General features: G+C 38.1%; 1 protein-coding gene across 1 annotated transcript; it reads right to left on the reverse strand.

Moving 5' to 3' along the window:
- Positions 1-4,422: 4,422 nt before the first annotated feature.
- On the reverse strand, positions 4,423-8,803 carry LOC143603298 (transcription factor bHLH157-like). The gene is made up of 10 exons (XM_077080134.1): positions 8,675-8,803; positions 8,459-8,595; positions 8,010-8,096; positions 7,800-7,902; positions 7,672-7,713; positions 6,804-6,863; positions 6,015-6,701; positions 5,206-5,439; positions 4,802-4,933; positions 4,423-4,700 (listed from the first exon to the last, which is right to left on the reverse strand). Exons 2-10 carry the CDS (start codon positions 8,566-8,568, stop codon positions 4,575-4,577), a joined length of 1,581 nt encoding a protein of 526 aa, XP_076936249.1. The 5' UTR covers positions 8,569-8,595; positions 8,675-8,803; the 3' UTR covers positions 4,423-4,574.
- Between the last annotated feature and the right edge of the window lie 3,534 nt (positions 8,804-12,337).

The following is a 12,337-nucleotide window of genomic DNA, read 5'->3' on the forward strand; positions in this document are numbered from 1 at the left end:
TACTCAATATTATATATCCATGACCCCTTGATAGGTAAAGATTCCATCCGATATCAATCAAGTGTACATTTTTAAACTCCACTTGGATGATTACTGGTACTGATTCATAAGCTTGATTACACGGACTTAATTATGGCTTAAAATTGGTGTTAGTCCAATTTGACACATGAGGTCTAGAGGACAACTTGTTGCTGGTCTAAAAAAAGGACAGCTTGTTTCCTACAAAATAATAGACCAAAGATCCTTGTCGATGCAAGCAATTGCTTCTCATTATCTCATATTACTTAAGAAATTAACCCTAGCTTGTTTATCAACATCAGTTTTAAAAGTCAAAAAAAAAAAAAAACTAATCACTTATATTGTTTCTGACCTGAATATTTGATTCATCAGCCGATCCAAAACCCTACACCTAGTGAATAATACCAAACGATACACCACCAGCAATACAAAAACCATCCAATTGTGTATACTGGGATTCAGGGCCGGCCTAGGGGTGTGGCCGGGTAGTCGATGGCCACAGGCCCGACACCCCGCTAGGCCCGGAAAAAAAATTTAAAATTATGTATTTTTATAAAAGAAAATTATGTATAATCAATGTTTTAACATAATTTCATATCCATTAGCTTGGTCTAGTGGTATAGAGGTATGACATCTAACCAAGAAATTATGGGTTCAAGTCTTAGTTGAAATATTTTTATGGTTTTAGTTGAAATATTTTTATGTTTATTTTTATACACTAGTTAGCCCACTTAAAATTAAATTGTTTAAACACACAAAAAAAAATGTTTCTTTTACTTAAGGCCCAAAAAAAATTTCGCATTTTTTAAGCCGGCCCTGCTAGGATTGTTTGTATGGCGATCTAATTGGAAAAAGAGTACTAAATTACAAAATTTCATCATTCGTTTCGTTAGCCGATCAAAAACCCCACACTAGTTAAATTTCTCGTTAAGTCAGATAATGTGTAGGGCACATGAGTGCATAGTTGTCTTTTCCATTTTGCATAGGTATTTTGGTAGTTTTGTGGGATTGGATTACATGACGAGGAGGACATGGCAAAAGTGTAATTGCCACGCTTTTCACTTCTTCATAAAGAAAGAATGTGTAATCCAAAGAAGACAAACCATCATTAGTTATTAGTTGTTACTATTTGACTTTATAATTTCTTAGAATCTTTTACAGATAAATCACATAAAACAGAAAACATCATTAGTTATTAGTTGTTACTATTTGACTTTTAATTCTTAGACCTTTTTATGGATAAATCACAGAAAACAGTTACCCACCGTTTTAATGTTAACCAAATTAATAAATTTGACATTATGTTTTGTAATAGGCCTATGACAGATTTACACATGTAACATTTTAAATAGCAATTAGAGGGGCACAAATCAGATTTTTCAAATATCCGTGTTCGGGTATGAAATACCCAGTTTCGGTAATTGGAAAAACCCGGTTTCGGGTATGGAACCGGTTTGGGTTTTCAAGTATTTCCGGGTAGGGATGAGATCGGGACCGTACCGGTACCGACGGTCCCGATCCCGAAAATCGCGAATTCTTGGTACCGGTACCGAAATCTTCGGTTCGGTACCGGTACCGGTACGGGACCGGGACGGTACCGGGATTTAAGGTAAAAATTTGAGAAATACCGGTCCCGTCCCGTACCGTACCGGTACCGAAACTCAAAACTTTGGTACCGATTTGGTACCGACGGTACCAAATCGGTACCGATTTCGGTACCAATACCGATTTTGCCCATCCCTATTTCCGGGTACAAATCAGATCCTGTTTAGGTTCGGGTTTTAGTACCGAAATGTATACCTTATTCGTACCCTACCAAAATCGGTACCGTCGGTACCAAATCGGTACCAAAGTTTTGAGTTTCAGTACCGGTACGGGACGGGACCGGTATTTCTCGAATTTTTACCTTAAATCCCGGTACCGTCCCGGTCCCGTACTGGTACCGGTACCGAACCGAAAATTTCGGTACCGGTACCGGTACCCAGAATTCGCGATTTTCGGGACCGGGACCGTCGGTACCGGTACGGTCCCAATCTCATCCCTACCCGGAAATACCTGAAAACCCAAACCGGTTCCATACCCAGAACCGGATTTTTCCAATTACCGAAACTAGGTATTTCAAATACCCGATGTATACCCGAAAAATACCTTAAAAATACCTGAAAAAATACCCCTAAAAAGTGCAACATTTAATAAAAACCAACCTATACCTGAAAAATACCCGGAAAAAAAACCGAAAATACCAAAAAAATGGTATTCAAATACCCGGTTTTAGAATACCTAGATCTATACCCGACCCGGAGCCAATACATAGGTTATGGTTTTTAGAGAGACAATACCCGAACCCGACCCAGGTATTACCAATGCCCGATTTTCCAATACCCGGTCATACCCGAACCCGGTACCGGTACGGAACCGGGACGGTACCGGGATTTAAGGTAAAATTAGAGAAATACCGGTCCCGTCCCGTACCGTACCGGTACCGAAACTCAAAACTTTGGTACCGATTTGGTACTGACGGTACCAAATCGGTACCGATTTCGGTACCAATACCGATTTTGCCCATCCCTATTTCCGGGTACAAATCAGATCCTGTTTAGGTTCGGGTTTTAGTACCGAAATGTATACCTTATTAGTACCCTACAGGTAGTGTCGGGTACGGGTTCGGGTATTAAAAACCGGTGAATTAAAAAAACCGGTTCAGGTTTTTTATTTCGGATCCGATTCCGGATTCGGGTTTGTTGTGCACCTCTAATAACAATGAGAAATTTATTTTATGATAAATAAAAGCAAGTTAATGGGCCAAGCTAGACGACTAGCTAGACCCATATAACTGAGAATACAAGCAAACCACAAAATAAGAAAAACAGGCCCATAAGTATTTGAATTAAGTAGACGTGCACAAATCGGGTACACTTGAAAAACCCGAACCGGTTCGGAACTGGTTTTTTCTCACCGGGTAGGAAATGGCACCGGTTCCAGTCAGGAACCGGTTCGGTTCCCGACCCGAACTGATGCCCCGAAATGCCAACTTTTAGGAACCAGGTAGGGTAGGAACCGGGACCGGTTATTACGTAAAAACCGGTTCCACCGGTTTTTTTTTAATTTCAAATAATATAGCCGTTACATACCGGTTCCAATGGCTATATAGCCGTTTTTGACCGTTGGAACCGGTTTTGTTACTAAAAATAGGGTATTTACCTTCTATAAATAGCAAGGTATGGTGTGTACTTGTTAAATCACTTCAAAACTATAAAAACACACTCCAAAACACAATTAAGCTTAAACCGACAACAAATGGCAACTAACGACGACGTTGTTATGGTGATCGAAACAACACGATGCCCCGATGTTTGGGTTCATTACAATTTGTGTCTCATGACCGACTCACAAGAGATGGCTCGTTGCAAATATTGCTCGAAGTTTCTTAAAGCAGGGTCCAACTTGACATTACGAAAACATACGAATAAGTATTGTCGAGAGAAATGAAGTTTGGGTCCTCCATAGCACGAACGGGTTCAATAAAAACATTTTTCTTAGCCTTCTTGTTAGTTTTTTGATGGTTGCCATAATAATATTTAGTTGGATGGTCGGGTTTGCTAAAGGAGAAGTTTTTTTGTTTGTTTTTGAGTTTGGTGGTGAAACAAGTAATAGAAAACAACTTATATATAGGTTTTGGGCTACAAGAACCGGTTCCAACGGCTATATTACCGTTGGAACCGGTTACAACGGCTCTTTTGTTTCTCAAAAACCGGTTCCAACGGCTATATTACCGTTGGAACCGGTTACAACGGCTCTTTTGTTTCTCAAAAACCGGTTCCAACGGCTATATTACCGTTGGAACCGGTTCCAACGGCTAGTTTGACTAGTGTTTGACCTTTTTAAAAAAAACCCGCCGGAACCGGTTATTTCGGGTAGGAACCGGACCGGGTACACTTAGGAACCGGGTTGGAACCGACTGGGAAATACAAATAGGGGAACCGGGTATGATATTCGGGTACAATAATACCCAAACCGGGTATTTGCTCCATCGGGTAGGAACTGGAACCGGTTCCGGGCCGGTTCCACCGGTTCGGTTCCGGAACCGGTTTTTTTGTGCACGTCTAGAAATAAGAGAGCAAGGATAACAACACCATAAAGCCCATGTTATTGACGGCAACCCACGAGAAAGCTTACATGTTAATGTCGATGATAATTTTTGAGCTAGAGGAACGAAAGTTTTTACACGCTATTGAGTTCCTTGCAAACCAACTGAACCATAAAGAAGTATACTGACATGTGTCTGGAATAAATTCTATTATGCCGTGTGACGTAAATTTCTTGAATCTTTAAATCCTGTGATTCATGAAACTCAACGACAAAGTCTATAACAACTTTGTATTAGAATTGTTTACTTTGACACGTACTCCGTTTGATGATATATTCTAAACTTATCAACTTAACTAATTAATGCAACGACTTTATTAGATGAACACTCGAAAACTAGTTTGTGAACCTCAGTTACAAGTCTACACAATACTGCAATTCTACCAAGTTCACAAGATTTTGTATCCCATCTAGATGAAAGTCGTCGAGGAGAGAGTTCCAGGAATTTGTGCATTTTTATCCACTTCTGGCACCGTTGCTTGTAGAAACTGAACGAGCGATGTAAATATCTCTTGTCTTGTTATGTGTTTGTTAACCTACGACAATTTTATTGCAAACGATATTCATTTTCATGTATTTTACTTCAACCATGACACATGTATGCTCTTATCTAACTCTCAAAACCTAAATGCTTTACCTCGGGTTCAACTATGAACCGTGCCCAAATATAATCACCGCGGTCTTCCATGACTCCCTTCAAGATTGTCAAGCCAAATCGCCGAATCATGTCCGCTATCTCAAGAAATAATCCCTTTTCTTCGTAGAGCATCTGTCACAAAAATACATTTCAAGATCATGAACTAAAATGAGTAGTATTAGTGCAAGTGAGGTTCGGGTTTGCCTACAAACCTTTTTCTCTCTCTCTCTTTATTTCTTTAAAATAATTACAACCTTAACTATGATTAACAAAACTATATTCTTGTTATGTGCATTAAAATTAATTTTGTAGACCTATACTCGTATGATCAAATTAAACGGTTCGTAAATGATTGAAAATTGTCACATATACAAATGATGCATGTATGTGAGTGTTTCTTTTACCTCTATAAGCATTTGACCGTGTGCACCAACGTCCTCAACGATTAGCGGACAAACCATTGCCTGATTTCCCAATTCACATGCCCACGTCACACCATTTGTGCTCAGGTCTTGGTTATTATTAACTTTGCTCGTCCTAAGTTCATCGGCTTGCTTTATCTTGTCAGCTTGCCTCATTACGTTTTGCAAGAAAATCATGTGTTTTATAGTCCGATCCAACAAGCAATCGATACTCATCTGTTGATTTCCAAAACACAGTAAAAAATAATGTTAAAAAGACTCTTTTTGACTTTTCTAGTCAAACTAGACTTTTCCAGGATCCAAACTGTCAATTGTGGATTCCAGAAATGACTTGTTGACAGGGCCGACTCCGAGAAGGCGAAAAAATTTTTGGGCCAAAGGCGAAAATTTTTTTGGGCCTTAAGTAAAAGAAACATGTTATTGGATTTTAAACAATTTAATTTTAAATGTGCTTATTTTATTATAATTTGAGTTGTGCATTTTGTATAAAAATAAGTTTAAAATGACTCAAACAAGACTAGAACGCACAACCTTTTGGTTAGATATATACCCCTTTGCCACTAGACCAAGCTAATGGTTATGTAATTGTGTTGAAACGTTGATTATACTTATTTTTTTTCATAAGTTACATATAATTTTAAAAGAAATAATAAAAAAATAAATCGGGCCTAACGGAATGTCGGGCATGTGGCCGTCGACTACCCTACCACCCTCCATGGCCGGCCTTGCTTGTTGAGCACAAAGTCAAAACACGCGCTGCTAAATGTTATATCATTACGTGAACACTTTACCTTTTCACCATTGGGAATCAATTGCCTCAACTCGGCCATCCGGTCCAAGATCTGCTGGCGGTCTTTGGGTCGGGGTCGGGTCCCCGGTTTAGCTTTTTTCTTGGCAGGTTTGGGGGGCTCGACTTGCAAAACCGTGCTCGAACCACTCATGCTATAACCATCAACCATCCTTAAACCCTGGTTTGGTTTGTGCATGGTCTCTTGACTCTCTTCCCACATATCATTTCCTGTTTTTCTTCTTTTCACTGAAACTTGATCCTCAAGGCAAGAACTAGAACCCGCATTCGAAATACCAGAAACACCCTCCAAAAACTCTTGAATCCCAAGCTTTGAGAACAGTCTTTCTTTTGAACCAAGGGCAGCATGGTCAACTTGACCAAAAGACTGCAGACCCGGTTGATTTCCGTTCAAAATTGGTGCTAAAATGTCTCTCAGATCACCATTGTTTCCAAACAAGTCAACTTCAGAACCCGAAACAGTCAAAGGTTCATGCTTTCCATCATAACCGATGGGATTCAATGGCGGAAACCACTGCGAGACATTGAAATCTCTGGTTTCGAGTAACTCGTTCGTGATACAGTTGTGACCGTTTAAAGTAGTCAAACCAGTTGCATTCCCTCCAGCACCATTTACAATTTCTTGAAACATTTGTTTTGTTTGATTCACAAATTCTATCCTCTCTGGTATCTGATATATTAAAATTCAAAAGCAGTCTATTATTATTAGTATTTTTAAGGAACAATATAAATATTTAAATAGGGTTTCAAGAATAATAATATTAGGAACCACCTTCTCACTGGACCCAAATTGTACCACTCCTTGTGGCTCCACAGGGATTACTGCAATAGTCTGCAAAGAAAAAAGTCATAATAAAACCACTGTACAAGTAATAATACATAGATTTCGAGTGCTGAAGCGTTACTAAGAAATGGACCTTTATATATAATTTTTTATTTCGATATATGACTATATCGTAAAAAAATAATATGAATGTAAAAAGATTAATTATATGTATATATGTATAATTTTTTGAAGATTTCTGGCCGCCTGCGAGATCAGGCCTAAGCAGCCTCCGAGGCTTGTCACGCCTCCCAGCCGGCCCTGATTTGCACAAAGAACAACCCCTATTTCACCCTTTGTTACAAGCCAAACAGAAAAACTCAACCCAAAAGACTAGTCTGATAGGTGAGGGAACCCATTTGGCTTATAAACCCCACATCAGTTGCCCATACAACCGATGTAGGACAAGTCTCATACCTTGCAATGGTTTCAGTCCGTAACAATGCAACTTGACCGTGACCAACGAGGACTCGGAGTGGTGGCCTGGAGTGAGCCAGCCGTGACCAACGTGGCCGTGACCAACGAGGACGTTGGCCCTTGAGGAGGGTGCATTGTTACGAACTGAAACCATTGCAAGGTATGGGACTTGTCCCACATCGGTTGTACGGGCAACTGATGTGGGGTTTATAAGCCAAATGGGTTCTCTCACCTATCAGACTAGTCTTTTGGGTGAGGGAACTCATTTGGCTTATAAACCCCACATCAGTTGCCCATAAAACCGATGTGAGACAAGTCTCATACTTTGCAATGGTTTCAGTCCGTAACACCCTTCATCAACAAGATTGTTGTGAATTTAGGATTAAACTTAAAGAAGTACCTTCATGCCGGAAGAAAATTGGCTGCGGAGTTCATAATCATCCTAAAAATTATGTAAAGAAATCATTTACTTGGTGTGAAATACAGAAATTAATTAGTTATGCAAGAAATAATAATTAATTTATTTACCAGAAACATATCCCAGATTGAACCAGAAAAAATCTGGTCTCTATAATGATCTTCTGAGCACATCCACATGTGTTTGTTGGTATGAGCAGCTTGTCCAATTATCCTTCAAAGTTTCAGTTGTGACAATTTTGTTATTAAGATTGTATAATTATGAAGATAATTAACTGTTTTCTTATTTCTTATGAAAAAGTTTAGGGAAAATGAGCATACCCTCCTCCAATTGGAACTTGTAAAAGCAAATTATCAATCAAAGACTTGAATTCTTCCTTAAAGTAAGAATCTTGAAGGTTTAATAATCTGTAAATTAGCACATAATATTATTTCAAGATTTCAAGAAACTGTAAATTGCATGTTGAAGGTTAATGCATACTTAATATGAAGATAAAAGGTGATAAATTTTAATTAAAACCAATTAATAAAATTGAATATGTAAGCAGTAATTTTGATGAGTATATTTTTGGTGGAAATTGGAATCAATTCATGATTAAGTATTTAAGTCACAATGGTATATATGAAGATGTTCAAGAATCAAACCTACTAAAAAGATTATCAAATCTTGAATACATTTTCATACCCACCTCAAAAAATTAACTATATGAATAAAGGGTGTGTAAATTTAAAAAAGAACTAAAAATGTAAAATTTACATAATATCCTGACATGGAATTTGGCTGGCCATAGCTCCAAAAAGCACCATAAGACCATCCAAAAGAGCAACAAAGAATCTTGATCACATTCTCAACAACTGAGTCTGTCTTTATTTTACTCATGTTAAACAAAAGATCAAGAACCAAACCCTGCAAAACAAGAAAATAAAAGGGTGTTCTTGGTGATCTTTTTGAGGGATTTTAAACAAGCATATAGAGATAGACCTACCTGTGTAAGTGCTTTGGGAAAGTAATAATTAGTGAAACAAACAGTTAACAATATTATTCAGAAAGAGAAAGCTGATAAATGATTTTCCCAGAAATGAATGAAAGAACAGTTCGTTATGTGTTGTAGTTACACTGCTGCCAGAAACAGTACTACATGATGATGATGATGATGATGATGATGATGATGATGTTGTTGTCGTTGTTGTTGTTGTTTGGAGTTTATATTATATGTTAAATAATAAAAAAGAATTGGCGTCAAAATTCTACAGAAAAAGCTGTTTTGTGCTCAAGGCTAAACACACAATACCTACTAAAGCTGTTTTAGTATGAGACAGAAAATTGAGATTTTTAAGGAAGGCTTTGTTCTTGAAAGGGATGCGATTTTAACAAATATAACTGTAAGTATTTGTTTTGCTTTCACAACTTTATCTTCATATTTTTTAATATCTACTTTTTTTATTTATATTATCATATACAAATGTCATGTACTATTTATGAAGGACAACGTAAAAAAAGAGCGTAACTTCAGCTATGGATGCCATTACAGGCTAAAAAATAGTTGACAGAACGGCCTTAACAAAGCAGATCGTGTGATAAACGTCATAAGCTATATATATGGCCCAACTATCGGACCCGAATTATGTGATGTAATTTAGAAATTTGTAATCCTTCTCTATTTTTACCGTAAAAAGTTGTAAATCATTTACGTAATTTTCTAGATTTTGATTTTGAAGGTTTAACAAACCTGCTAAATTTGTGATTAATTAAAAGAGACTTGTATATAATGATTCTTTCTCAAGATTTCTCTTTTATAACTACATGTTTTCACTACGCGTGTTAACTTATTAAACTGTTTAGAAAAAATAATTGTACCATAGAAATACATAAATAAATTACCCGGACATTACCCCAAAGCAACTCTAGATGAAACTCACAAAAGACTAGATCCGGCTCATATGTTTAAGAGTCAACTAAACTGCGCGCTTAATGGATATTGTAAAAATTCATTTTAGTGAGAAACAAACTATCTCATTTAGCGAACACGAATCAACTGGTTTATTTCTAACATAAACTGAAATAGATGGTTTATTTATATTTTTAATATTAAATATATTTAACTACTTTATAAAAAAATAACAAAAACCTTAAGATTTTAAATATTATTTAAAAATTTTCTTTGGATAACTTTCTATTCCTTCAATATGAACATTAATTCATATATTTTATGTTATTATAAAAAGGTTTTAATTTTCAAAACAAAATCATGTCACTTATCATATCAATATCAAAATGTTGATATGAATATAAAGTAAAGTCTGAATCATTAGTATTTGATTTAGAGGCTCTTTATTAAAAGCATCACATGTAATCCATTCTAGAAACCATATTTTATTCTGTCATTTCGATATCAACACTCTAGACTCAAGCATAATATTTTTATTAAAAGTGTTTACCAATATACATTTGACTGGAAAATCAACTAACTGCACTTTCTGTTAAACTTCACAGAAACTGTTTAAATTATTTAAATCAAGAGCACAAATATTCTAAGATCACCATATTTGAACAGGATTGATTATACCAATACTTTCTACTTTTTTTTTATTACATTAAAATAGAAGACGGTTTATATATAGATGACGATAGTCAACGTTGCGGCAAATGCTAGATGAGTCAAATGTGAGACAACAATGATGCATAAGAGTATACACAATTAAGGTGTTTTTAAGGGTTGTTTTTTAGTGTTTTTACACGGCATCATTTTTTTATTTATGTGGACAAGATTTTTGGGACTCATTTTTTTAAGAAGTTCTTGGCTAAGAACTAGAAAAAGTGGTGATGACGTAGCAGTGTTTTTTGGTTTTTTAAAAATTTCTTATTGAGTGAATTTTAGAGGTTTTTATGACGTGACAGATGACCATGCATATTTTTTTGGTGTTTTTCAGAGTTGTTAAAATTTTGGATGATATAAGGGTTCAAACCACGAATTTTAACCATTTTAGTTAAATATATAGATGAAAAGGACTTGCTTGATTTTCTGACCAGAACAAAGTTATTTTAGGGTGCATTTTAGTTAAATATTTGGTGATGAGTTGAAAAGTGAGATGGGTGGTTGATGACTCGTTTGAAAGGTTGAAAGGAAATGATGAATGACAAAAGAATATTCCGGCAAGAAAGTGAAGGGAGGTGATGGTGCAATTTGGTGGTCGCACCTTGGGAAGTGAGATAAGTAATTGTGGGCCTAAAACTATAGTGTGTTGTAGGGATATTAGGTATACAACTTCTGCTACATTTGCCTCCCCTATCTATCATTAGGCTGAAGGGTGCGGAGCGCGAGAAAGGGCGCAAGTGGCGAGGCGGTCGCGCCCCGGGGCGCGAGGACCACACCACCGAGGCGCTATAGGGGCGCGAGAGGGGCGCGAGCGCGGAAAAAGAGGCAGGCGCGGGTGGGCTAGCGGCTGGGGGGGGCGTGAATGTGGCTTGGGATGCGTGAAAAAGAGCCGTTGGTTGGGTTTTGTTAATAAAAAAAAAATTTTCAAACCCTATATATTAACATACCATCCGGAACACAAAATCAAACTCGATTTTCAACCTATATCAAACCCAAACAAACACCAATATCACATACCAATATCACATACCACACCCAAAACCCAAAATCACCCCATCTTCCAAACCTTTTTTTAAAAACATGGCTGGAAATTGGTACCCAAACCTAGAATCAGATTACAGTTACGACGATTTATGGTCGGCACCGGACCAACCGATGTTTTATTCGGGGTCGCAACAACCATCCGGCTTTCAACCATCCAACATACAACCGTCTCCTAACTTTGTAGTTCCGGAGACACAAGAACCAGAACCAGAAGGTGAAGCTGCGGGACAAAGAAGACGCGTCCACCGGAAAAAACAAGTTGCAACGGACGGGTCGGGTTCGGCTTCGACCGGAAGGGCGAAACGGAAAATCACTCCGTGGTCATCGGATGAGAAGGAAGCCCTGTGTCGGGCTTGGATAGCCATTTCTGAGGATCGGCGTTGCGGTAATTGTTTTAACGTTTTTAAAAATGATTTTAAAAAAAAGTTAAATAAAAAAGTTAAATGACTTACAAATTTATTTATGCATTTTGCAGCCGACTACCAAAAGAGCAAGGTCTTTTGGACAAAGGTTAGGGAGACGTTCTATTCGCTCGTTGGGAGTACAGAGCGGAACCCCGATATGATTTCGGGTCGGTGGACCGAAATCAGAAAATTTGTCGGCTTGTTTACTAATCTGTTCAACAGGAACGCCGGTCGTATGAGACCAAGTGGCAGTGACGATTTGGCGGTCTATAATTTCACTGTCGAAGAGTGGAGGCAGGAGTGCCTGCGGAGGTATGGGACGGTGAAGACGTGGGACGGTGTAAAGGTGTGGGAGAGGTTGAGAAGGTGTTCCAAGTGGGTTGAGCTGGTGGCGCCGGACCTTGATGCGGAAGTAGGGCCGAAACGGACTAAAACTAGTTCGTCTGGAGCGTACAGCACTTCCGCCGGGTCGGATTGCCGGGTTGGATTCGACCTAAACGTTGCGGGGGAGGAAACGTCTTCACCGCCGAGGAGGCGGCCATTGGGAAGGGACGCCAGGGGGAAAAAACCGGCTGAGGGGGAAGCCGTAAACATCAACGATCTT

Source organism: Bidens hawaiensis, unplaced genomic scaffold (genome assembly GCF_021521415.1).
Source record: "Bidens hawaiensis isolate Kalapana, Puna unplaced genomic scaffold, B.hawaiensis_p1.1 tig00001961_1, whole genome shotgun sequence".
Taxonomy (NCBI): domain Eukaryota; kingdom Viridiplantae; phylum Streptophyta; class Magnoliopsida; order Asterales; family Asteraceae; genus Bidens; species Bidens hawaiensis.